This window comes from Rhincodon typus, chromosome 34 (assembly GCF_021869965.1).
Source record: "Rhincodon typus isolate 14 chromosome 34, sRhiTyp1.1, whole genome shotgun sequence".
Lineage (NCBI taxonomy): Eukaryota > Metazoa > Chordata > Chondrichthyes > Orectolobiformes > Rhincodontidae > Rhincodon > Rhincodon typus.
In genome coordinates, this window is record NC_063365.1 from 18,041,838 (window position 1) to 18,066,670 (window position 24,833).

The 24,833-nt window shown below is 41.5% G+C and overlaps 1 protein-coding gene across 1 annotated transcript in view; it reads left to right on the top strand.

Annotated features, from left to right (window-relative positions):
* Positions 1 to 24,833, top strand: part of camk2g2 (calcium/calmodulin-dependent protein kinase (CaM kinase) II gamma 2) — a 198,746-nt gene that overhangs the window by 125,888 nt on the left and 48,025 nt on the right. The window contains exons 12-14 of the mRNA XM_048616194.1: positions 5,877 to 5,917; positions 21,516 to 21,587; positions 24,460 to 24,510. Of these exons, the coding sequence (XP_048472151.1) occupies positions 5,877 to 5,917; positions 21,516 to 21,587; positions 24,460 to 24,510 (164 nt within the window). The remainder of the gene's footprint in view (positions 1 to 5,876; positions 5,918 to 21,515; positions 21,588 to 24,459; positions 24,511 to 24,833) is intronic.

The window sequence follows — 24,833 nt, forward strand, 5'->3', positions numbered from 1 at the left end:
GGAACAAAAACAGAAGTTGCTGGGAAAGCTCAGCAGGTCTGGCAGCACCTGTGAAGAAAAAATCAGAGTTAACGTTTTGGGACCGGTGACCATTCCTTCTGAGGGAGGGCCACCAGACCCGAAATGTTAACTCTGATTTTTCTTCACAGATGCTGCCAGACCTGCTGAGCTTTCCCAGCAACTGTCGCACATCTCCTTCCTGTGAATATGAGCCCCACATCTCCACTGCTGGTGTTCTGACACACACCAAGGCCTGTTCAGCCATTACCCCTGAGCTCCCTGATCTTATGGAGCTTCCAGACTGGCAATACTTGCATTTTAACATTTTCAACTTAACTTTTCAAATCTCTACGCGGCCTCGGATTGTGTATTTCTGTAATCTCCTCCAGGCCCTGAGTCCTCTTGAAATAACATGCTCCTCTTATTCTGGCAAGTTCCCAATTTTTAATCATACCAACCCTCAGTCCCCTCTGTCGCTCAGCAATGGCAGCTGCATCTTTGGTTTTCCTGGGCCCTAAGCTCTGGAATTCCCTCCTTTAACCTCCCCTGCTCTCCTTGCTCTCTTAAAAACTCCCTGTTTGACCAAGCTGTCTTCATCCGACATAATATCGCCTTACATGCTGCCGGTGTTAAATTCTAACTTTATAATACTTCTGCCAAGTGCCTCAGAGGGTTTTATTATGCTAAAGATGCTATATGAATGTACATTGTTGTTGCCACTACAGCAGCCCACATCAGTGTTGGCTGGCGAGTGTTAGCTTTTCTATGCGTCAATTTCCCAAATGAATTGCAGTCCCCTTCAGAAAGCTACTTGAAGCTGACAGATATTATATTGTACGGGGGACAGCAGGAGTTTTCCATTAAAGGTCAGTTAAATTGGTGAGACTGCAGAATTCCAAATCTCCCTCATGGTAGCATTCCCCTGGAGAACAGCCTGGTGTAAGTGTAGCAGCACTTCATTCCCCATCACCCCAGTCTTTGATGTGGATTTTCTGAACGCAGCATCATTGTAGTTCGCTGGGATCTGGAGACGGCAGCTAAAACGTGAGCAACACCTGGAGCTCCTCATAGAATCCTGACAGCGTGGAATCAGGCCATTCAGCCCATCAAGTCCACACCAACCCTCCGAAGAGCGTCCCACCCAGACCCATCCCCCTATCCTATCCCTGCAACACTGCATTTCCCACGGCTAATCCACCTAACCTGCACATCTTTGGATTGTGGGAGGAACCCCAAGCAGACACGGGGAGAATGTGCAAACTCTGCACTGACAGTTGCCTGAGGGTGGAATTGAACCTGGGACCCTGTCGCTGTGAGGCAGCAGTGCTAACCACTGAGCCGCCCACAAATGTACAAGAGTAAAGGGGGCATATCATGTCGTTCAGCCAAGTGAAGGAGGGTATCAAGCGGCAACTGTCAGCATTGGGAGGATGGACTTACAGGAGGGAAGAAAAGTCTTGAAAAGCAAAAAAAAAAGCAATCTAAAGGCACTAATGAACTTATAAAATGTAGTGATTGCAAATGATGTTGAGATCCCTTAAGCTAAGCATCTGGTACCATTTTAAGTTAAGCAAAATGCAAATTGAGGTTTGTAAATCCCATTGATGGAATGAGGTCAGCTGTAGGCGTCAGTGTCCCTACATCACTGCTGCGATGAGAGAAACACTCAGTCGCCATAACAACACAACAAAACCAGTAGATACTCCTCCACTGTTGTTTCCTGCCTACCCAGTATCAGGAGTTACCTGTGCATGAGTGCTCCAGTCAGTGATTACTCCACAATTAGCAAGAATGGGGGCTGTTGCAGACAGAAGACCATCTTAAAGCAAGCCCAGGTTGTTTCCCCAGCCTGTCAATTCAGACTGGTGTAAGAAGGTGCACACAGTAGATGGCTAAAACACTGTCTTTTCCTGTGCCTCATGTTGAACTAGCAGAAGTTACCGGAGACTTGAGGGTGGAGGTAGAATAGAGGAGATGAGAACATGTTGCTTGCTTACCCAGTGGTGATCTGGAATGTGTTGCTTGAGAGTCCGGTGGAAGCAACTCCAACAGAAACTTTTAAAAGGAAATCAGACTAATATCTGAAGTGGAAAGAATGGCAGGACTGTGGGGAAAGGGTGATGGTGGGACTATTTCAATGGGACTTGGAAATTAGGAGCAGGAGTAGGTCATTTGGCCCATCGAGCCTGGTCCACCATTCGACGTGATCAAGCCTGATCCTCTCACCTCAACACCAGAATCCCTCCTCTCCCCATATCCCTCGATACCTTTAGCTCCTAGAAATTGAGCCATATTCAGTGAGTTGTCCTCCACAGCATTCTGTGGTCGAGACTTGCGCAGGTTCCGCACTCTTTGAGTGAAGAGATTTCTCCCCGTCTCAGTCCAAAATAGGCCTCACCCCTATCCTGAAACCCTGCCGCCTTGTTTTGGAGCTCCTGATCAGGGGCCTGCAAAGAAACAGCATGGGCATAATGGGCTGAATGGTCTCCTTCTGCACTTGTGGTTCTGTGTTACCTTGCATGCATGAAAATTGTGACGTAGAGGGTATGGAGTAAACGGTGGGCATAAAACACGTGCTGTTTTGCTGTTCCTCTGATTAACCTTTTGGGCCTTCTCGGCTCCGATCACTAAATCCTTCGCTTCCGATAGTTGGCAGGCAGTACACAGCTCCAGCTGTAACAACCACAGCTGCTGTTGGTCTGGCTGAGCAAGGTATGTGGCATTGAACAACCCATGTGAAAAGCAGCATGCAAACTGAGTGCTTTCACCTAACTCAGAATGACTGTCATTTAACCATCATTCATCATTGCTTCCCGAGGTATTTTTGAAAACAAAAAGGTACATGAATCTTTAAACCTGGGCGGGGAAATGTACTGGTCCCATTAAAAGCCTACAGCCGCATGCACGCACCCGCACATTAGCTTGTCTACTAGCTTTGGAAGCTCCTGCAATATTGGCATGCAAGCAGTTAACATGTTCATCTGCACTGCCATTGTCTGCATTATTAATGGGTGGCCATTAGACACAAGCCTGTTAATGTCAAGGCTGAAACGGCAGACGTGAGACTGGAGTTCTGAGGACTACTTCCTGGACCCCAAATCTTGGGCAGATGCTCCCTGACCTTCCAACTTCCAGCTTCTGTGGTATTTTCCTGTTTGTGTTAAGCAATTGCTTGCTAACATTGGACAAACCTATGGGAGCACTGTACTGGTGTGTGGGTTGCCTTTTCATGAAGAATACATTTCAGCCCCATCATTTTTCTTTTGACAACTTAAAAGCGAAGAGCCTGAAGTTGAACACAGTGGGGACAACAATTAGTTTGGCCCAGAGGAATTGCAATGAGTTAACACATGCACACAGCTGCATCTGTGTTATTTTCATTGGAGTCTTTGTAAAGTATTCTGAAAGAGTAACTGAAATTAATATTTCAAATGTTTAGATGTAGAGAAGCAATGCACTTGTGCACATTGCTAGGTTTCATCTTTCTATTAAAAGTTTAGTTCATCCCATCGTGAAAGATCCTTTAGTGTAAACTAGTCATAAAGGGCAGAAATTACAGAATTTGTACTTAAAAGGCAGGAGCTTACAAGAATCCATTCACAGAAGGGTGCATGGAACAAGTGGCTATTGAACCCAAATCAGTTCCAACATTTAATGAACTGAGGTGAAAAGTTGAAGGAAAAATAGTCAGGAAATAGAAGTGAAATAGGATGAAAAGTTGGCACAAAGGTATCTAAACACATATAAGACAGAGAAATCAGTGACCTAACATGTTTCCACTGTTCAAGCGCTATTCTGAATGTCAAAATACCAACATTTTATAAAATGTATAGCATAATTGAATTTGAAGATGTTTCTTCGCTCTGTAAGTCATTCCAATATTTTGGCGACTGGTTTTAGTTCATGGTGCTCAGAATACAAATCGGGCTTCAAATTGCAAGACCCATTAAAGACTGTTTCACGTGTTTTGAAACTGTTTTCAGCTTTTCAAAAGCGTGGCTCTGCCTTTCAATCCTAAAAAGCTGAAAACGATCAGTCATTTACTTATCATATTCAATAAGTTAAAGTTCTGAAGCACGTTTGCTGGTGAGAATCTATCTCAGGGGAACCAAATCGGAGAGACGAGGTCAAAGAGACATCTGTGCACAGGACTATAAAGGAGGGAACAAGTACACACTGTGGTGGAAAAAGGACAAGTCTAATTTCCAGAAAACAACTGTTTGGGTCCTCTGTCAAAAATCTGAACATGATTGTAAAATAATAAATGACTACGGTACAATGTTGCAGCTTTTAATTTTTGTTTTAAAATCCAGAATAGCCAGCCCATAATGATAGCTGAAAATTCAGGTAATTTAAAACCATAGCCATCATCTAATTAGAATCATTTTGGTTTGAGATCAGGTTCCAGGGACTTTGAACATTTCTGGTTCCACCTATACCCCTGTCCCAACCTTTTCATTGTGCCTCTGCTCCCTATTGTCTAAGTAGGTGTAAGGCATTCGCTTCTCTCTGTACCTTCTGTGCTTTGTTGAAGGATGATACTTATTAAATAGCCCAAAGATACTAATGTAAAAAATATTTTGAAAGGTATATATGATGTAGTTGTTAAATTGGGTTTTCCTGTTTCACATTTGTGTTGACTTTCTGCAGACAAGACAAAGAGTAAAGTAATTCACATTTTAGTCCACTTTATTAATAAGCTGAAGGTGTTGGGGAAGGTAGGAACAAATCCGACACATTTGTCATTGAGAAACTACTGGTGAACGCGATTGTGTTCTGGAGTATGTTTTACGATCATTGGAGGAAGCATAAAATACATCATTTCCAATCTTCTCATCTGCCACATTGACTGAGCTGAGCGTGCGCTGTCCCCATCTCATGTGATTAATGCTTCCCATCACCTCCGTGTGTGCATGAGGATTGGTTGCCTGCCTAACACGTTTCATCATGTTGGAGCCCTTTGTTAATGGGACTATTTCCCCAACAGCAGCGAAGCGTGTGACCTGTATTGGGACAGTGGCTGCAATTCATACCCATGTAGAGACATTTCACTCATAGGGCCACTCCATTTGGAATGTGGAATGTAATGCCAGACGGAGAATTGAAAAAGGAGCATGTCGATTCCCACTCAAAGTCTTGGTCCTTTATGGCAGGCCCTTAGGAAGCATGTTTAAAGTGGTACACTCACATCTCCTCCTCTCCAGTCTCACCTCCAGTAAAGGTGCACCTTGCTCTGTCCCTCTTTCCATGTCCATTTAATTTTCCATCTGTCAATGGCAATTTACCAATTTGATTTCAAATTTAATCCCTCGATGTGAGATTTTCTCTCATTGGTGCTCGCCTTTCACCCATTGCCCCATATTGTGTCCGATCACAGATTTTCCCATTGGATAAAGCAGTCTGTTCGGGCGATCAGAGCAGGTCAATTGGTGATAAGGGCTATGAATGTACCTGCGTTAGTGGTTCCTATGGACCTGCCTCATGCCATTCCCAAGAGCCGACACCAGACCACTGCATTTGGAATGAACTTGCTTTGAAAAACGAAGATCTAATACTAAATATTGCAATTCAAACATCATTCTTTCTCCTCTATATCTCTTCCTTTTTTTCCCTCACTGTGTAATTCACAAAAGGTAAGATTGAGACAGTAACTTCCATTACTTAACTAAATATGCTTGAACTTGCCCTTCAGTGGTTTGCTCTGCCATTGACAATTTCCTTGTTTTCAATCTTCAGAAAGCTATTAAATTCTCCCAAAATGACTCCTGTGCCAAATGGAATGATAGTCCGATTTGTCAGAAATAAATTAATCTTCACAGAAGCGAAGCAGTAATACGATAAACGCTTACAATGTTTTGTTTCATTTGATCTTACAGCAGCAAAGAATTTACTGAATAAGAAAACAGATGGTGTCAAGGTAGGTTTAAGGTTTTGTGTGTGTCTCTTTTCCTAAGGGGCTATTTCGTTCGGTTTAAAATCTGCCATTGTAAGTGAACAACACACAGAAAACACTCAGAATGGAATCAGAACTTGAAGCCGAGAGACCAGGTCTCATTTAATGTAGAAGAGTGTTTTCATTCTTCATGGCATCTCTGAAATTTTTCTCCGAGAGATAAATGGTTGTGTATTGAAATTGGCTCATTTATTGCCTCAGCCTGATTTAGCTGTACTATGGACCCAAGAGTTGCCTATTGCACACTTTCTGATCAGCCCTGTCTTTACCAGCCAACTTTCTTCATCTTTGTTTTGCAAAGAAAGCCTGACTAGAGGAGTACATCTTTTGTAGTTCTCCCTTCCATTCCCAATTCATCCACAACCTCTAGGTTATACTTGACTGCAGATTGAAATTACACTTGGAGCTGTGGCGAATGTGGGAGTTTGGAACTTGCAAAACTGTAACTTAGAGGATGAGGATTCATGAAGGCTGATCCATAAGACTAGCATCTTCAGTGAGAAGTCACATGACACCAGGTTATAGTCCGACAGGTTTATTTGAAATCACAAGCTTTCAAAGCGCTGCCCCTTTACCTGTTGGACTATAACCTGGTGTCATGTGACTTATGGCTTTGTCCACCCAAGTCTAACACCAGCACCTCCACATCAATCTTCAGTGAGGCCTTTTCACTGCAGCATTGTTCATGCGTGCAATGGGGGCTTAAACGTTTTTTGATTACAAAGACAACCCAACTACCTCTCTCCTCACCGCCCCCCCCCCCCCACCCCACCACAACCAGTTGAATGACCTTTACTACACATTCACTTTGTAATTATGCTCAATGCTTTCAGAATTGATTATTAGTTAGTGGGATGATGATGGAGCACTGTTCGAGTGCAAAATGATGGTTTGGATAATTGTGGATCTTTCTCGTCAAGTGTAATTAAGACTCTATAATAATTGTGCGTTTTTCTTTTACGCACTATGGATTATATAACGCTGAAACAAGAACATCTGGCAGTTAGTCTCATTAAGAAGGTAACTTTTAAAAGCCAACCTACATTTAGTCAGACAAGACCTCATTCAGTGATGGGCTTATGATCTCATTTGGAGGTCTCGCAGAATTGCAGGTTTGGAAAAGTTTCATTACATCATACTGCTGTGATATATTGGCAAATGTGTGGTCATTCATGTTATGTCTGAAGCAAAAAACAGATAGAATGTTCTGTTCAAATTGTGCACAGCCAGAAACAGTGGAAGCCCAAAGAGACATTGGAGTCCAGGAGTCCACTATTACTAAAATGTCAATAACAGTATCAGGATAAAATCTAGAGTGGAATGCTGACCTTTGTATTCCACTGCTGTGGATACAAGGGGGTAAAAGTCATGCTAACACAAAGCCCTGGTTAGACTACACCCGAGACACTGGGAACAGCTCTGGTCACTACGTTAATGAAGAATCTATTGGCCTCTAGGGAAGGGAGGTGCGTGTGAGAAGTATAGTGCAGACTTATGAAAATAAAGGTTAAGCAACAAATAGAGATTAAACAAAATAGGATTTCCTGGTGTATAGAAGGTTAAGGGGTAATTTGACCAAAATTTTAAAGGGAACAAATGGGGCAGGTAATGGGAACTTATTTCTGCCAGCTGGCATGTCTAGGACTAGGGAACATAATCAAAAAATAAGAGTCAGGAACTAAATCAGGAAGCACTTTGCACATGCAGGATGTAGAACTTTTGAATTCTCTTCTGCAGTCGGCATTACGATTGGCTAACAAGAATCTATCTGAGATATTAAGAATTATGGGGCATAGGCAGGTGTATGGAGTTACATCCCATATCAGCCACGATCTAATTGGATTGTGGAGTAGACTTTGTTGCGTAGGGAGTGGTGGGTGGAAGTGGTGTTAAAATGGTTGGTTTCTGTTGCTAGTGGGGGGAGGGGATAATGCACATTGACATAATTTACTGTGCATCTACCCAATCTGCACCCAAGCTGGGTGTCTTCAGTAAAAACAAAATACCGCGCTTGCTGGAAATCTGAAATAAGTCATAGAGTACTGGAGAAGCTCAGCAGGTTTGCAGCATCTGTGGAGAAAGAAACAGAGTTAATGTTTCGAGATCACAATAACTCCTCTTCATTCCTCAGATGTGGCTGGAACTGTTGAGTTCCTCCTGCATTTTTGCTATTTTTAAAATATTCTGGGGACATTGGTTCAAGTCCCACCATGTCAGATGGTGAAATTTGAATTCAGTAAAAATCTTGAAGAAAAATCTAGCCTATACTCAGCAGGTCAGACAGCACCTGCGAAGAGGGGAATAGAGTTAACATTTCAAACCTGAGATGACTCTTCCTCAGAACAGAATGCGTTGAATCCAGGCACTTGAGTGAAAGTGGGAATTATGCCATTCTATCCTTTGTTTTTGCACAAAAGCTGTCAAAAAGAATTATGTAGTAAGTATAAGCAGATTTGATAGAGCATCAGTCAAACCATTGAGCCAAAGCTACCTCCGCTGGGTAAAAAGAACTGCAGATACTGGAAATCAGAAACAGAAACAGAAATTGCAGGAAAGGTTCAGCAGGTTTAGCAGCATCTGCGGAGAGAAATCAGAGTTAACATTTGAAGTTCAGTGACCCTTCTTTAGAACTGATGGTAGCTAGGAAAACGTTGGCTTATATGCAGAAGATAGAGTGGTGGGAGGGGGGTAAGGAGTAAATGATAGGTGGAGATAGAGCCCAGAAAGAGAGAAAAACAGTTGGACAGACAAAGGAATGGACAACAATCAGTCTGGGAGAATTAATCCTTTATTCATTCATGGGATGAGTGTGTCACTGGCTAGGCAGCATTTATTGCCCATCCCTAATTGCCCAGAGGGCAGTTCAGAGTCAACTACATTTCTGTGGATCTGGAGTCACATGTAGGCCAGACCAGGTAAGGATGGCAGTTTCCTTCCCTAAAGGACATTAGTGAACCAGATGGGTTTTTCCTGACAATTGACAATGGATTCATCATCATTATTAGATTCATAATTCTAGATATTGTTTTTAATTGAATTCAAATTCCACATCTGCTGTGGCGGGATTTGAACCTGGGTCCCCGGATTAACAATCCAGCGATAATACCACTAGGCCATCGCCTCCCCGTATTAATATCTATTTGTAGACAATTAGTGGCTAACAATGGATGGTGTGTAATAGCAGATCATGTGATAATGAGGCCTGGTGTGTGGGGGTTTGGGTAAGGGTGTGGGTGATGGTGCCTCGAGCCTTAAAATTTTTGAACATGATATTGAGACCAGAAGGTTGTGGAAATCCCAAGCAGAAAATGAGAGGCTGTTCTTCCAGCTTGCCCTGAGCTTTGCTGGAGCACTGCAGCAAATCTGAGACAGAGATGTTGGCCAGGGAACACGATGGTGTGTTAAAATGCCAACTCGCCTCTGCCGGAAGTGTTTCTGGTCAAATCCCAGGGGAGGAGGCTGAGTGTTGATCAGACTACCATGAAGGACTGCTTCGGTCTGTTGTTTTTTTATCCTAGAGTCAGGAGGAAAGAGATGTCACAGTGATCCTCCGCATTCCTATTGATACATGCACAACACTAGCTGAGAGTGTTTGAGGATAGGTTCACCAGGCAGCTTCCCCATTGGAGGAAGATATACATTGCGGTACCTTTCACTGTAGATACAAATACAGTTCATCAATCCCCAAACTACAGAATAGAATAAGTACTGTTGAAAATGGGGTGTAAATATTCAATGTTAATTTCAGGTTTGTGATATCAAGGAATGTTTTAGAAATAAGTTCAGAAATACCTCAATTTTTTTCTGTTAACAATTCAGCAAAATTAATTAAAAGTTTTAAAATTACACCCTGGCATATTGGCAGGCAAATAATTTTAAGACTTCTTTTTGACCTGTTTTCACAAGAGGAATTAATCAATTTTAAATGAAATAAGTAGGATCACAAAGAGTAATTGCAAGGCTTTAGGTATCAACAACTGAATGTTAAGCAGGCTATTATCCTTGCATTTTTTTCAAAGCTTCTAAATTAAATAACATGCCGCTTTAACTCATGAAAGTAGAATGCCAGTTGGTTAAATGTAAAGATTTCATATTTTGTGTCAATCCACATTAGTAGCATGCCAAGTAAATTCTGTGTTTCCTGGGGAAGCGATGATTACTTACATGCTTTCCATTACATGTTCCCAATGCAGTGATTGCTCTGCATTCCCATTGTTTTGCTACTTTTGTTTTCTTTCTGGAATATTCTCTGTCACTTTTATGTTGTGGATCCATGCCAAGCAATGCATCTATAGAACCTTATTTTACAGATATTCAAATAAGCAGAATCTCTCTTTCACTTTCTGTTCACTACAAAGGATTTTGTCAGATGCAGAGAAACACATTCTGAGAAACAGGTTTCTATGTCTTTACTGCCCAGAGCCAGTAATCACCTCCCTGTATTTACACTCCACTCTTTGATTTCAGGATCCCGGCAAAACTGTAGTCCCCATCTCGCCAGTCCTTACGTTCAAAATCTCCTGTGGCCCTCCCTCTCCCTATCTCTGTAACATCCTCTCATATGTCAGTACTCCGAGATCTTTATGCCCCTTTGATCCGCCCTCTTTCTGGGTCTTCAATTTTCATTGCTGCACCAGTGGCAACGTTGTCTTCTACTATCTCTGGCCCTAAACTTGGAAATTGCCTTTGTAAAACTCTCTGTTTCTCCGTTGAAATCTACCGGATGAGCTACACTTTTGTCCTGTATCTCCGTGGCTCTCTGTCAATTTATGTCCAATCATAAGTGGCTTGGGCTATTTTTGCTACATTGAAGGTGCTCTGTAAATGCACGTAGTTGTTGTTGTTTCTGACAATTGAGCAACTTACAAAGTCAATTCAGAGTTCATCAAAAGTCACCCACTCAGTATGTGGCGAGAGCCATATTTGGCCAGACTGAAGAACACTGTTGAACCACTTTGGAATTTTTACAATGGTTTGATAACTTTCAAAGTCATCAGGATTTCCCCTCGTGCCAAGCCACAAAATACCAGAGTCGTCAAATTCAATTTCACAATTGGTTATGTTCCAGGTCTAACATCATGACCACTACAAGAGTAAGAATTACAGGGAACTTCCTTATAGCAGTACACACTTTACCAAAATCTGGGGGTTGGTCAGCTCGGTTGACTGGATGGCTGGTTTGCGGCGCAGAGTGATGCCAACAGCATGGATTCAAGTCTTGCACCGACTGAAGTGACCATGAAGGACTGTCCTTGTCAACTCCTCCCCTCACCTGAAGCATAGGGACCTTCAGGTTAAACCACCACCAGTCGTCACTCTCTCTAATGAACTCAGCAGCCCCATGATCCTCTGGGATTATGAAGACTTTACTTTAACCTGAGTATCCAGCCCATCTGCCACCCTTAATCACAAGCCACAAAAATGGATGGTCATTACGGCCTCTGATCACCCACAATTTATAATTCTGATAAGCTGCATTTATTCCACTTTAGTCTCACTGCTACAAATGCCCAAGGAAGGTTATTACAGTGAGGGAAGGTGGTAGGGAGCACTGTTGGCAATTTAGGGTGGGGATATGCCCCCATCTACAGAACAAGCCAATGCTGAGGTTGAGCATTCTTTTTAGATTTCTTTGCCTGCTTTCCTGATCATTTGAACTATTCGTATTTTATGACCCACTTTGAGTATCAGGCCTCCAGCGAGAAACACAACACATTTCAGAATCCCCTTCCCCTCCCCCGTTTCTGAAGAAGGGTCCAGACCCGAAACGTCAGCCTTCCTGCTCCTCTGATGCTGCTTGGCCTGCTGTGTTCATCCAGTTCTACACCTTGTTATCACAAAACCAAAGGCTCTTCTTCCATTAACATGTACTTGAAGCTCCAACCGGCTGTTTCTGAGAATACACCCTGAAATAAAATTTGGATTAAATCAAAAAAAAACTATCTAATAATTGGGGAATTTGCATGTGCAGAACTGAGTGAGAAATTAACACCCTGAACACGTTGATCTCAGTTTGTGAAGGCAAGACTGTTTGTATATAGCTTCACCCTTATTCATGGCATGTGGGCCGAGACAGAAAAAGGAATGAGGGAGAAATATACTATTTTGGCAGACAGTACTGATTGTTATCTATAGTGTTTAGACCAAAACTCCAATTTAATATTAACTGTTAATAGATTGCTGTCATGATCTGTCCCTTTGCAGCTTCTATCAGTGCAGCTTTATTTACTTGGCATCCTACTGTTGAAAGAAAAATCTCACATTTGCATGGCACCTTTCATGTCCCAAGAGCAGCACGTTGCGTCATGACCATTGAACTACTTGTGAAGTGTGCCACTATAAAGTGAGGAACTCACTTGCACACAGCAAAGTCTCATATGACACATTCACCAGATTATCTGTCCTTGTGCTACAAGGTAAAGGAGAAATATTGGCTAGGTCACTGGGGACAACTCCTGTGTTCTTTTTTTGAAATAAAACAATGGGATCGTTGATGCCCATCTTAGGAGGATTTGACCTCTCACCTGAAAGATTGCAACTGCAACAATGTCACCCCTGAGCTGGCATGGCAGCGTAGGTTTTATGCTCAGACCTTTGGGGTGAGACTTGAACCCACAGCTTTGTAACCCAGATGGGAGAGCTACCCACTGAAGCACAGAGAAAACAGGTTGCAGCCTTTTCCCCAGTCTTAGGAAGCGACTACCCATAGTCTTCAAAGTGAAGATAACTTAAAGTAACTGAGTGCAGAGACACACCAGAGCCATTTTCTGCACACTGTCTGGACATTAATTTAAAACAATTGATGAATTCCAACATTGCTAAAGCTACTACTTTTCATAGCTGTTTAATTACCTATCTGCAAGGTCAATCCCATGATTTTGGTGATATGAGACACTCATCTGTACAATTTTTCAATATGAACCCTGAACATTCTTAGTTTAAAATTTGCACTTAAGTCATTGATTTCCCATTTATTCAACCAGTTAAGGATTGAACATACCAAACAGGAAGTACACATCTGACATCCTCTTTCCAATTAGACACTTCTAGTCAGGGAACTTGCCTGGCTTTGTTAAGAATGACATATCCATGGCCATCAGGTTGAAGCACATTGGAACTGAAGAAGTCAAGTAACTTGTTCATCCAGTGCCTACCTCCATTGAAAACAATCAGTTGAGAGTATGATAGCTGTCCTGCCTGCCTGATAGGATCGCCGTTCTCAAAGTGTACAAGCCAGAACTTCAATCATGTGTCATATATGTAGACCATTGTAGGAATCTTGCTTAAATGTTAACTGTTGAGTAGGGCTTGCCTGGCATCTCTCAATTTGTATTTGAATATCTGCAAGTGGAAAAGTAGGAGCTTCTATGTTGGTTGTATAGCACCTAATTTCATAGTGCTAGTTTCTCAGGCCATGAATTGTGTCATGGTTTACCAATGTAAGATTTTTTAAATAATCTGCCATCAGTGTAAATGCCAGGAAACAATTTTCCATTATTAGCATCTGTGCTAAGGGATGCATTCCTAGGACTTGATTAATGCAGCCAATATAATGGAGAGAAAAGGTGATGTATAGTGATAGAGTTACTCATCAGTAACAGTCGCTTCGAGGGTTAGGGTTGCTAACTGATTGTAATGGAAAGTATAAAATGGTAAGATTTTCCAGGAAAGTCAAGAGTTGGATAATTGTGTAAGCTTCCAGGCTGTCTGCTGTTGATAGTAATGCCAATTCATCCTCAAATCAAGATTCAGTCCATAACAATGCTGACTTTCTCCAGTTCCTTTGCTCTTTCTCCTAACCCTTTGCCCAGTTTTCACCTTGTTTCTAAATGGATCACTATGAAAGCAATGTGTTTCACATTCTCCCAAATCTTCCTGCGATGATATCTGTCCTTGATTTATTTCTAGCTGACTTAACTCAAAACCTAATTTTACATCATCAGTCCCTGTTATCCAAAATTCCCTTTTGAGTTAAGCATGGTGTCCAGATACCTGCTTCGTTCCCTTCAAGACTTCAAACCGGACCCCACCACAACCACCACTTCATCTCTGGTGAATTAAACCTAAATTTAACTTCTGCAACAAGAGAAGGGTGTTTTGCATTTTGTGATGAAATGGGGATCTGGGGCAGATTATGTGGGAAACTGAAGGGACTGGGAGCTTGGAAAGCCTACCTTTTTTTGCATGGCAGTGCTTCTACCGATCAGAGTTGACTTGACAACCAGTTGGTACCTTTTCTCCAGTAATATAAATTGTTGTAATCATTTAAAAGTTTGTATTCTTGCATTTGTCCTGATGAGTGCAAAGCTAATTTTGGCAAGATTCACATTCTGTACCAGTGTATATCTGATTGGGAGCAATATTGCTTTTATATCTTCTCTGATTTTAGTGTCCCAACAAATGGGTAGAATGGGGAATTTAAAGCAGGTTCAACCTGATCTGCTGAACTTTCCACACAATGCATTGTATTAAAGTGGACCACTATTCAATTCACTAATAGTGCATATATCTGCTAGTTAAGTAAATACAAGCTCAGGTCCCTGAGAAACACACAATTTACCTTAGCAGTCGATTAGATCTGAGCTTTGGTTTTGTTGTGATCCATCTGCCCCTCCAAAAACAAATCTTTGTGCTTTTCCAGTCTAACCAGTGGAAATTTCTTGTTCTCTTCCCTTTCTCTTATTGAACTGTTCAGAAAAGGAAGTCCAGTTCCAGTGTTCATTTAATGGTGAGGACCTTTTGCAACTTGCACATTTTCACCTCATCTTCTGCATCTTGTGATCATCAAATATGTGCACCATCCCATCCAGCCATGTTACCAGGGGCTGATTATAGAGAGCTTGTGCCCTTTTATTGTTTGTTGTTGTCCTTGTCTTGTCAGTCATTGTACTGTGTTCACTTGTGTGCCATAGCTGTTTCTCGGAGCATAAAAGCACAAGTTTTGAGATCAAACTGATTCTTCTATTTTTTTTCCTTTATCTTAAGATAACTTTCTGTTTCTCCTCATCTGCCAGGGGTGTACCAGAGTTCTGCACGTAAACACCTTTGATTTCCTAAAGTCTCTGAACAGTGCTTCGTGCATTAAAATCCCAATCTTTAGGCTTGTATGAGAACAATTATCAAGTGGTTACACTTGTCACCTATTTGCTCCAAGTGTAACTATAGCTTAACAGGATGAAGGTAGTGTCTGACACTTCCTCCCTGGCACATTTCAATTTTGCCAGCTAATATTACCTCAGGAATGTGTATTAGCCGGCAAAAAAGAAAAGACAGTGGAATTTGCCACTGAAATCATGGAATTAATTGAACCAAGAATACAAACACAGTGCAGAAAAAGTAAGCCCATTTCACATAGAATATCTGAAGAATCTAGATGGCCCAAGTCAAGTTAAATTTGCCCACAAAAGTTCTCTGACAATATGAGCTGAAAGGTACATGGTGGGTGAGGGTGGTGTGCGTCTGTCTCTATGAGCAGGGAATCAAATACAGGCCAAAGCATCAGGGAGAAAGTTCCTTCCATCACAGCAGTAAAGGTCCTACATGACATGGACCCCTAGCAACAGTAAGTGGATAAATGAGAAAATGCATAGGTTGGCTAGAATCAAGGCAGTGTAAGAATGACACAGCCAAGGATGATTCCATGAAGGAAGGGTTAAGTTACTTAGTGAACCACTATAAAAATTTAGAGGCCTTTAACTGACATAAAACTTTGAAAATAGAAAATTAAAGGTGACCTTTGGTTTCCTAATGACCCCAGCACTATTGAGCACAATTCTTAAAGTTGACTGCAGAAATATTTTCCATGGAGGAATTCTATAAACCACATTTGATGGGAAAACACTGATTACTTACAAAGCCCATGCATGGAACAAAGATGCCTTTAAAAAGTATTGACCATATTAAATTACTGAAGTTCACTTTAGTAGCTAAAGTTAATGTAGCTCCAGTCAAAGATGAACGCTGTTATGCTTTACTTTGCCAATCTGGTTTTGGGCAGAGGGAATAATGTTTTGCTATGTTTATATGACAAACCACTTATGTGGAAAACATGTTGGTAGTCAGAGTGTTAATGGAGTGCATCATAAGGGGGGACACAGTGGGATTAGTCAAAATATTAAAACCTAGGCCATACAAAAATGTAAACAGTGGTTTAAGGAGTCTGTACCCTGAAGCAAAACAAAAACGTTTGATTGATTAACAGCATCATTGATGGTAGTTCCAAGTATTGTTCTGTGAACTTGCTTCTTTAAGTTTTAAAGACGTGGGCATTATCAAGATCGTGGTCAGTTTGAAACTGACAAAACATATCTTGGCCTTGCAATTCATAGCATCATTTGAAGATGCTGTCACTTTCCTCTGGGTGCTTTGCTCCATGGCATGTATATAGATTATGGTCACCAGACAGACTTTTGTGAACTTGGTGCTCCATTGCCAACTGGGTGAACAGTGCCACTGTGTTTGATCGCAGTGTGTTCACAGTCATCAGTGTGTCATAACTCTGTGTTAACCCTACAATGACAAGAAAATTTGATCCACTGCCAAGGTAACTAACCAATAGTCCGTTTGATATGTATTTCACCAATGGCAAAGTGGAGTATCATTTAAAGAATATTCAAAGAAAGAAAATGACTCCAACATCAAAGTAGGTCTAATCCCTCCACCTGAAAAGAAAAGGAGCTGCCCTATTTGTTAAAATTAGTTGAACAGGACACGAAAACCTTCATTGCATTGCTGAGAACTCTTCTTAATCCATCATTGTTGATAAAATGCTTCCCTCTAAAATGATGCTGTCGTCTGGTTCTGATATCTTTCCACCAATCTATCAGTGATAAGAGGTGGACATGTAGATAGATGATCTGATTAAAGACAGCAGATGTAGTTTGTAAATTGCAAGGAGTTTTTCTCATGTTAGGAGAGTAGCTTTACTTCCAACCAGAGCTACACTCAAGTGTACCTTCAATCAAACGTACAGTATTAATTCCTATAAAGGGTTAGGCAGAGTGAATTATTTAGTGATGCAGTCTGGCTGGTCTTTCACATTGTTCAACAAATCCAGTAACCCAATTCCACAGAAACCTAACTCTGAATTTTTAGGTAAATCTGAAAGATACTTTAGGCTGTAATCACAAACTGAGATTGGTGGACTCTCCCTAGGCTCTGGATTACTGAGACCAATTACATCAAGAAGACTGGTTGCGTAGACTAGATTTTTATTCCTTTCTCTGTAGAAAGTGTTGGGTGTGATCTAATTGGGGTGTTTAAGATGATTAAAGAAGTTGAGAGGGTAGATCAAAAGAAATTATTTTTGCTGAAGGGCAAGGTGGAGGAAAAATGGGGGCTAATCTCAATTAGAATTCTGCCAATCAAGAAACATTTCAGACAAAGGGCAGTGGAAGTCTGGAACCATCTGCTTTTGAGGATGGGAGTTAGCAGAGATGGGAGGCAATGGCCTAGTGGTATTATCACTGGAATGTTAATTAAGAGACCCAGGGAATGTTCTGGTGACCCAGGTTTGAATCCCACCATGGTAGATGGTGAAATTTGAATTCAATAAAAATCTGCATCTAAGAGTCTAATGGTGGCCATGAATCCATTGTCAGTTGTTGGAAAGACCCATCTGGTTCACTAATGCCCTTTAGGGAGCGAAATCTGTTGTCCTTACCTGGTGTGGCCTACGTGTGACTCCAGATGTACAGAAATGTGGTTGACTCTTAACTAATTAGGGATGGCCAATAAATGCTTGCCTAGCCAGTGATACCCTTATCTCATGAATGAATTTTTAAAAAACTGCAAATCTGACTTCTTTTTGGCAGGGGTACAACGGTTATGGAACCAGTATTTGTAAATGGAATTGCAATATGAATCAATTACGGGGTGGCAGAATAGACTTGAGGGGCTGAATGGCCAATTCCTCTCATATAGGAGGTGCAAGGACAGCTGCTGTACACATCGGCACTCAGTCTCGCAGGCCTGAGCAGTCGAGTGCAGGATGGGAGCTTCCGTTTAGTTTTTTTGCAGGACTAGGATCATACAGAAACCACTGCAAACGTGAGGTTTCTTGGAAACTGTGTCAACTTTCACCCAAAACTATGTTGCACTGACAGATGAGTGTCCAGTGTAATTGCAATTCGACTCATTGGCCTGAATTCTCATCCCCAGATCGAGGGAATTCCCAGCTCTGCAAACCCGACTTACAAAAATAGTTGCCTTGATATCCAACCTGGACAGATGTGGGGTGGAGGATGCCGCATGCAATGAGGGCTGAGTGAAAGGGCTCTCACTATGCACAGGCATTGTGTTGAATTAACATTATTTTATACAAAAACCGTTGCCCCTCAAAACCCCTCACCTCCATCCTCACACTCGACTATTCCAACCCGTGGTCACTACCCACCACATAGCATGCCTTTCCACCTAGTATCCACTTAGACAGACTTCAAACCCCTGAAGAGACAAGACAAAGTTTGTTTAAATAAAGCCCTTTAGACTCTAAGACAGAAAAACACACACAGCTATAAAATCCGATTTATTATATTTGCATTCCTTCATACTACATCATGTCTTATAAGAACAAAAATTTCAGTAAAGTGCACAAGCCTTGATAACAAACATTGAAATTCATTTGTAGTCCCACCTCAAAGAGCCTTAAGAGCCAGTCCACAGATTGTGTACAGGTTCTGTTCTGCACTCCATTCTCAAGTCAATTTATGTGTAAGTCAGACCTGTTATGCACCAGACCAGACCCCTCAAAATATTTTGAGAAGGTAGCCTAGACCCTAAGTTTTTCTTATTATAAAGGTGGATGTGAAATGCTGTGTTCCAGGTGTGATGGGACTGGTCAAGCTACTTGACGTTAAGCAAAACACAATTTACTTAAACACTATAGTTAAAATACAAACCAAAAGAAAGAGGAATTTAGTATAACTTAACTATTGGAAAACTGAACCAAATAATAGAAACAGTACCTATTACTAATTAACTGTTCCAAAATAGTAACATCATATGAACACACCCCTTGGCAGAAAGGCAAATTCAGACACAGATTCCCACATGCAGTTCTCCAATCCAGGAGGAAGAAACATCAAGAGAAGATTCAGAGAAAGTAGCAGCAAGAAAACATTCACTGAAGCTTCCAACTCTTTTGAGACACCAAACGTTTCTGCTCAAAACTAAATCTAAAAACTAAAAAAAAAACTGGAAAGCCTGGACTGTGAGAGAGCTGGCCACTCCTAGGCCTGCTTACATTGTTCCAGCTTTTGAAAAACTCCCCAGAGGCTCACAAATTGTTTACTTTCTTAAAGACAGCTCGATACCTCTGCCTTACAGCATCTGTTCAAAATAAAAGGACTAAATAACCTCATAAAGTGACAGCATCATCACAGAAACAATGCAGGGCAATGTAAAACAGCCATTTGTAAGTACATGAAATGTTTGTATGACAAGTCTGTAAAATTTACACCCCCGTATGGGATTGCATTCGTAAGTGCGAGCACATGTAAGTCAGGGGTTCATAAATCGGGTAACCCCTATATCCACTTTGAGTTCTTAATCAAAACATGAAATGGCAGGCACCTTGCTGTTATAATAGATGATTGTGAAATCAGTCAAGCAGTCATAATCCAAGAATGGAAACCAACAGGTTTACATCAACACACACAGTGAAATAAACTTTTTAAAAATCTTGACAGCTTTACTGCTCCCTTTGAAAGTTGCTTTTGACAGTTGATTTTGACAGGTCTGTTCACTTTTCCAGTGAGCTTGACAGTGAATGAGTTTATGCATCTTTCTGCATATTCATGCTTACGTCTAAATATCCCAAAGGGCACCATGATTTTCTCAAAGGTGTCCCAAGACCATATCCAGAAAGGTATCTTAATGCTCCAAAGGAATCAGCTAGCTATGTACAGAAATACACATAGTTCAGATCTGCCGATACCATATCTTCACTCTCCTAGATTGCCAAAATTGCACAGAAGTAGAAAGAGATGATGATTTAAATGCCCTGCTGCCTCCATGCTTTACACAAATCATGACAAGACCCTATTTCTGACCCTGAGAATATGTGAAGTGCCACGTTTGGGGGTGGTACTTGTAATACAGGCTGGGCATCTGCCATGAGAGAGAGGCTGTCCGGGCGGGGCGGGCAAATATGTGCGATCACTTTGCCCATGTGTCTGTTGCATTGTATGGGAAATAGATTGAGAAGAAAAGCTTGTGTGTTTATATTGTGCTTGTTGTGACCTGCGACATCCCAAAACATTTTAAAGCCAACTATATACCTTTGAAGCTGGAGCTGTATTGGAGATGCTGCAATCAAATTACAAACAGGCAGGCAGCAATGTGATGAGGACTGGATAATCTGTTATGGTACTCCTGATAAGAGGAAAGATTATTGTCCAGAACATTATGCAGCTCTTCTTCCGTGTCGTCTTTAATATCCACTTGAGAGGGCTGTGACTGACCATCTCTTTTGGAAAGCACCTCCAGCTATGCAACATTTCCTAGTGTCTTTTGGTCCAATACAACAGCATAAAAGCTCTAAAGAACATCTTAAGGGATTCAATCTTCACTTTCTACACTTAACTCATTCATGACCCTTCTCCCTGAAGCCTGTAATATTATTGTCCATTCGCCAAAAAGTTCAATGAAATGCCATGTCCCTGATCCATTAGGAATAAATAGTTGGTGGTTTTTAAAACCCTATGAAGGAAACAGTGTACTGATGCGAACAACCTCGGTTCAATTCCTGCACCAGCTGAGATTACCATAAAGGACTCTCCTTCTCAACTTCTCCCCTCACCTGAGGCGTGACCCTCAGGTTAAACCACCACCAGTCATCTGTCTCTAATGAGAGAGCAGCCCTGTGATCTGATAAGATTATAGCGACTTGACCTGACTCGTTCAGCAATAGAAAGTAAGAACTTGTATCTATACAGCACTCTTCATAATCTCAGGGCATGCCACGGTGCCTTACAGGTGACCAGATGCTTAACTTTAAATGTGGGCATTGCTGTAATGCGGGAATATGATGAAATGAGTTAAGGAAAATGAATACCACTCTTGGATGAATTGCATAGTAGGTTTGAGGGAAAAGTTTGAACATACTCAATGTTACATAAAATGTGTGTTCCCACACAGAGATGGAATGAATTGTGTTGTATATGGCTCCCAACACTCTTCACATTTGGGAATTAACTCCTTGTTTGGGCAGATTTTCATCCTTTGAATGATGACTATCCTTGGAATAAAGGAACCGTCCACAGTGAGATGCAATCTTGTTGATCCAGTTGGACTTAGTTTGGTTTGTATTGATAATCGAAGATAAATGGCTGGTAAATATAGTAGCTGAGTTGACCCGAAAAGAACTGCTTCTTTTTAATTACTTTCTATCCTCCGCCTCATCCAACCCCCTAGCCCAGACTCGAAGGGAGCTCAAAGTGCAGCTGGATCACATTCTGAAGGCACTTTTAACATTGCTGTATCTGCATGCTGTAAGTTGGTTGGTGTAACAGTGTTTCCGACCGGTTTGTGAAAGCTAAACACCCTTTTGTTTTCTGCACAGCCACAGACAAACAACAGCAAAAACAACATAGTCAGCACCCCAAAGGAAAACACATCTCAACCAACCACAATGGTACCTGCTGAATTCTTTCATTACCTTTGTATTGTAACTTGACCTCAGTGAGGCCAACAACATGTTTCTCATGATAGTAGGAACTGCAGATGCTGGAGAATCTGATATAACAAGGTGTAGAGCTGGATGAACACAGCAGGCCAAGCAACATCAGAGGAGCAGGAAGGCTGACGTTTCGGGCCTACACCTTGTTATAACATGTTTCTTGTGCTTATTTTTCCAGGGGACAGTCTGTATTGCAGTCCAGAGGTCAGCCAGTTTCCTCTGGGTGTGCACTAAATGATGTTAGGTTATAAGCTGCACATTATTTTGGTGCCAGTTTATGGTATCGGGCAGAAACGACAGTCAGCAATGTTCACAGGTTCGAAGGAATTGCTGGAAATCTGAAATCAGAAAATGCTCAGCGTATCTGGAAGCATCTGTGGAGAGAGGAGGAGAGTTAATGTGAAAGCAAAATAATGAGGATGCTGGAAATCTGAATAAAACAAGAGCTGGAGTTACTCAGCAGATCTTGTAGCATCTGGAGAGAAAGAAACAGTTAACATTTCAAAAATAGTAGGAACTGCAGATGCTGGAGAATCCGAGACAACAAGGTGCAGAGCTGGATGAACACAGCAGGCCAAGCAGCATCATAGGAGCAAGTCCAGTTGAAGAGTCTTATCGGGCTTGGAATGTTAATGCTGTTTCTTTCATCACAGTTACTGTCAGATCTGCTGAGTTTCACCTGCACTTGCTGTTTGTATTTCAGCAGAATTCCTGTGTCAGGCTGATGGGAGGTGTTAAGGGATTAACAATTTTTAAGCCCGAGGGACTGGGTTACGAAAGGAATCAAAAGGGAATAGGATCAGGGGTGAATGGATGATGGATGTGATGGTGGTGCAAGGCAAAGGTAGGCGACAATGAGACAAATAAAGGAACAAAGAGAGATCTGGAGCAAGTGTGAATTGTTGCAGAACAATAGCAAAGAAGGGAAGCTTGGGAAACCTGACAAAGCAGAGAGTGTTGGAGTGCTCCAGCAACGCAGTTGTTTGGAGTTGGCCCAGACACAGAGATGGCCATTGAAATGACCACCTGCATATGAGTAAACGGGCTCGGTGATGCCAAGCAATATGGCTGACTATCGTTCCCGAAGCCAGCATGGCTTTGTCCTGCATGTAACGGCATCACCATCTGTGTATGCACCTCCGACTGAACGTCTGCTTGTCCGGGCAAGCCTAGGTCCGAAAATCTGTTAGCGGGGTCATGGGCCAGGAACGGGGACCACAGACTGGTGACGTGATGTTGGCTGTGGAGCAGAGCAACTGACAGCTACTTATGGTAGGTGAGAGAGAGAGACATTAACCAATGCTTCACTGGGTGCCTAATCAGAGGTTCAATAGACTATACTTTTGGTTGGAAGGTAGCAGCACCCATTGCTTGGCAATGACGTTGCATTGCCCAATGCAGTGTCCGCACTTGGATGCTCCGTTCTCCTGCAACCCACAGCTCTGAATGAAATCCAGGTAGACCCCACTGGTCTTGCAATGTTAGGCAGTCCCTGTCTCCTATTGCCAGCACTTTCTCCTGGAGAAGATAGGAGCAATGGTTGAGACCTGAAGTTATTCAAGCTTTATTTTATAATGTGAAGTGAGACCGAGAAATATGAATTGGTTATTGAAGTGACAACAGTGGTGATAATGTTGGAAAAGGTAATGGGGTACATTTTCAAGCCTGCATTGTCCACTCTCAAGCACATTAAATGTTAATACTGGAGAAGCAGATCAAAATAAAATGACCACTATTTTTGAAAGTGTCCATGAATAGCATTGGAAACATGTAAATAGTGTGGAGGTTAACCTGGACCATTATTGTATATGGCAACTCAACAAACTGGCATGAAAATCTTACATCCAGTAATTTAAGAAGTGTTAGTGCATCTAAAATAAACGTCTTCATCGAGATAAAAGACACAATATTTTTTATAATAATGCTCAGTATAATTGATGCCTTGTATTTTATTGGGACAATCTGACAAAATGTTTCAAACTGCTTCAAATATAATCCAAATGAGATTTGCTATTGATCAGCTTTGCTCTGTAATTTGAAGAATGGAAACATGAGCATAATCTTTTTTAAGAAAAACTTCTTAAAAAAAATTTTATGAGAAAAAACCTGACTGGCATGAACCAACAACACAAAGCAACCAGAACATTGACCTGCCTTTGTCTTTTAGATACCAGTGCGTTGCCATCATTTCTCGGTTTTACTTCAGATTTGCAGGAATCATGGGATTTTCTTTTATTTGTAGAATTTAACATCAATTGCTATTGGGTCTGGAGTATTTTGAAATGACAAGTTCGGTGGTATACAGATGAAGTAATTCAGGTTCCTGTATTAGTCAATACCTTAATGTTGCTTAATGTGATTTGTTAATATTGTTAATGCCCCTGTCCTCCAGTTGGGACAGTGTGTAATTACTAAGACTCTATACTCCCTTTCCTACATTATTTTTTATGACCTCATGTCCCTATGGCCTTCATTATACCAGGCTTGATTAATTTCATAGTTGCATTTATTTGGAAATCTCTAGCTGAAGAATGGAAGGATTAGCAATGAACGACTCAAGCCAGTTGTCCAGTGACTGGATATCGAAGTCTCCAACTTTCCTAGATTGTTACTTCGACAAAGCTAACTTGGCCATTTTTTTAAACATATGCTGACTTTGTTGCAAATGGGATCACATAATGTCTATTGAAGCCGAATATGTTCTGAAATGTTACCTGTCATTGTTTTGTTCCCATTGTTTTAAATAAAAATGAAGACAGATGTCACCGATGTTGAGCTGAAAGATTTATCTATTAAAGCTCTTTTCTCTCCCGTTTTATCTACTCAGGAGCCACAAACAACAGTAGTCCATAATCCTGCAGATGGCATTAAGGTAACAGTTTGGAGTCTACTATTCTGAATTTCTTGTGATTGTATTTACTGAATTTTGCCTTTTTCTATTGAAGACACAGTGATACTCGTGGTATGTAACAGAGGCCTAACTTCAAAGAGCAGGTTTCAGTCAGACTATTGTTCTCATAGATTAAGTGTATGGACCATGAGATTACCCCTATAGCACCTTCACTTGCAGCTGGGTGATGAAGTTTCTCCTTATTTCAATCCTAAGTGGTTTACAGAGTATGCTTAGACTGTGACCTCTGGTTCAGGTCTCCTTTGGAATGTGCTTCCTATGTTTACCCTGTCTCATCCTGTTAGACAGCT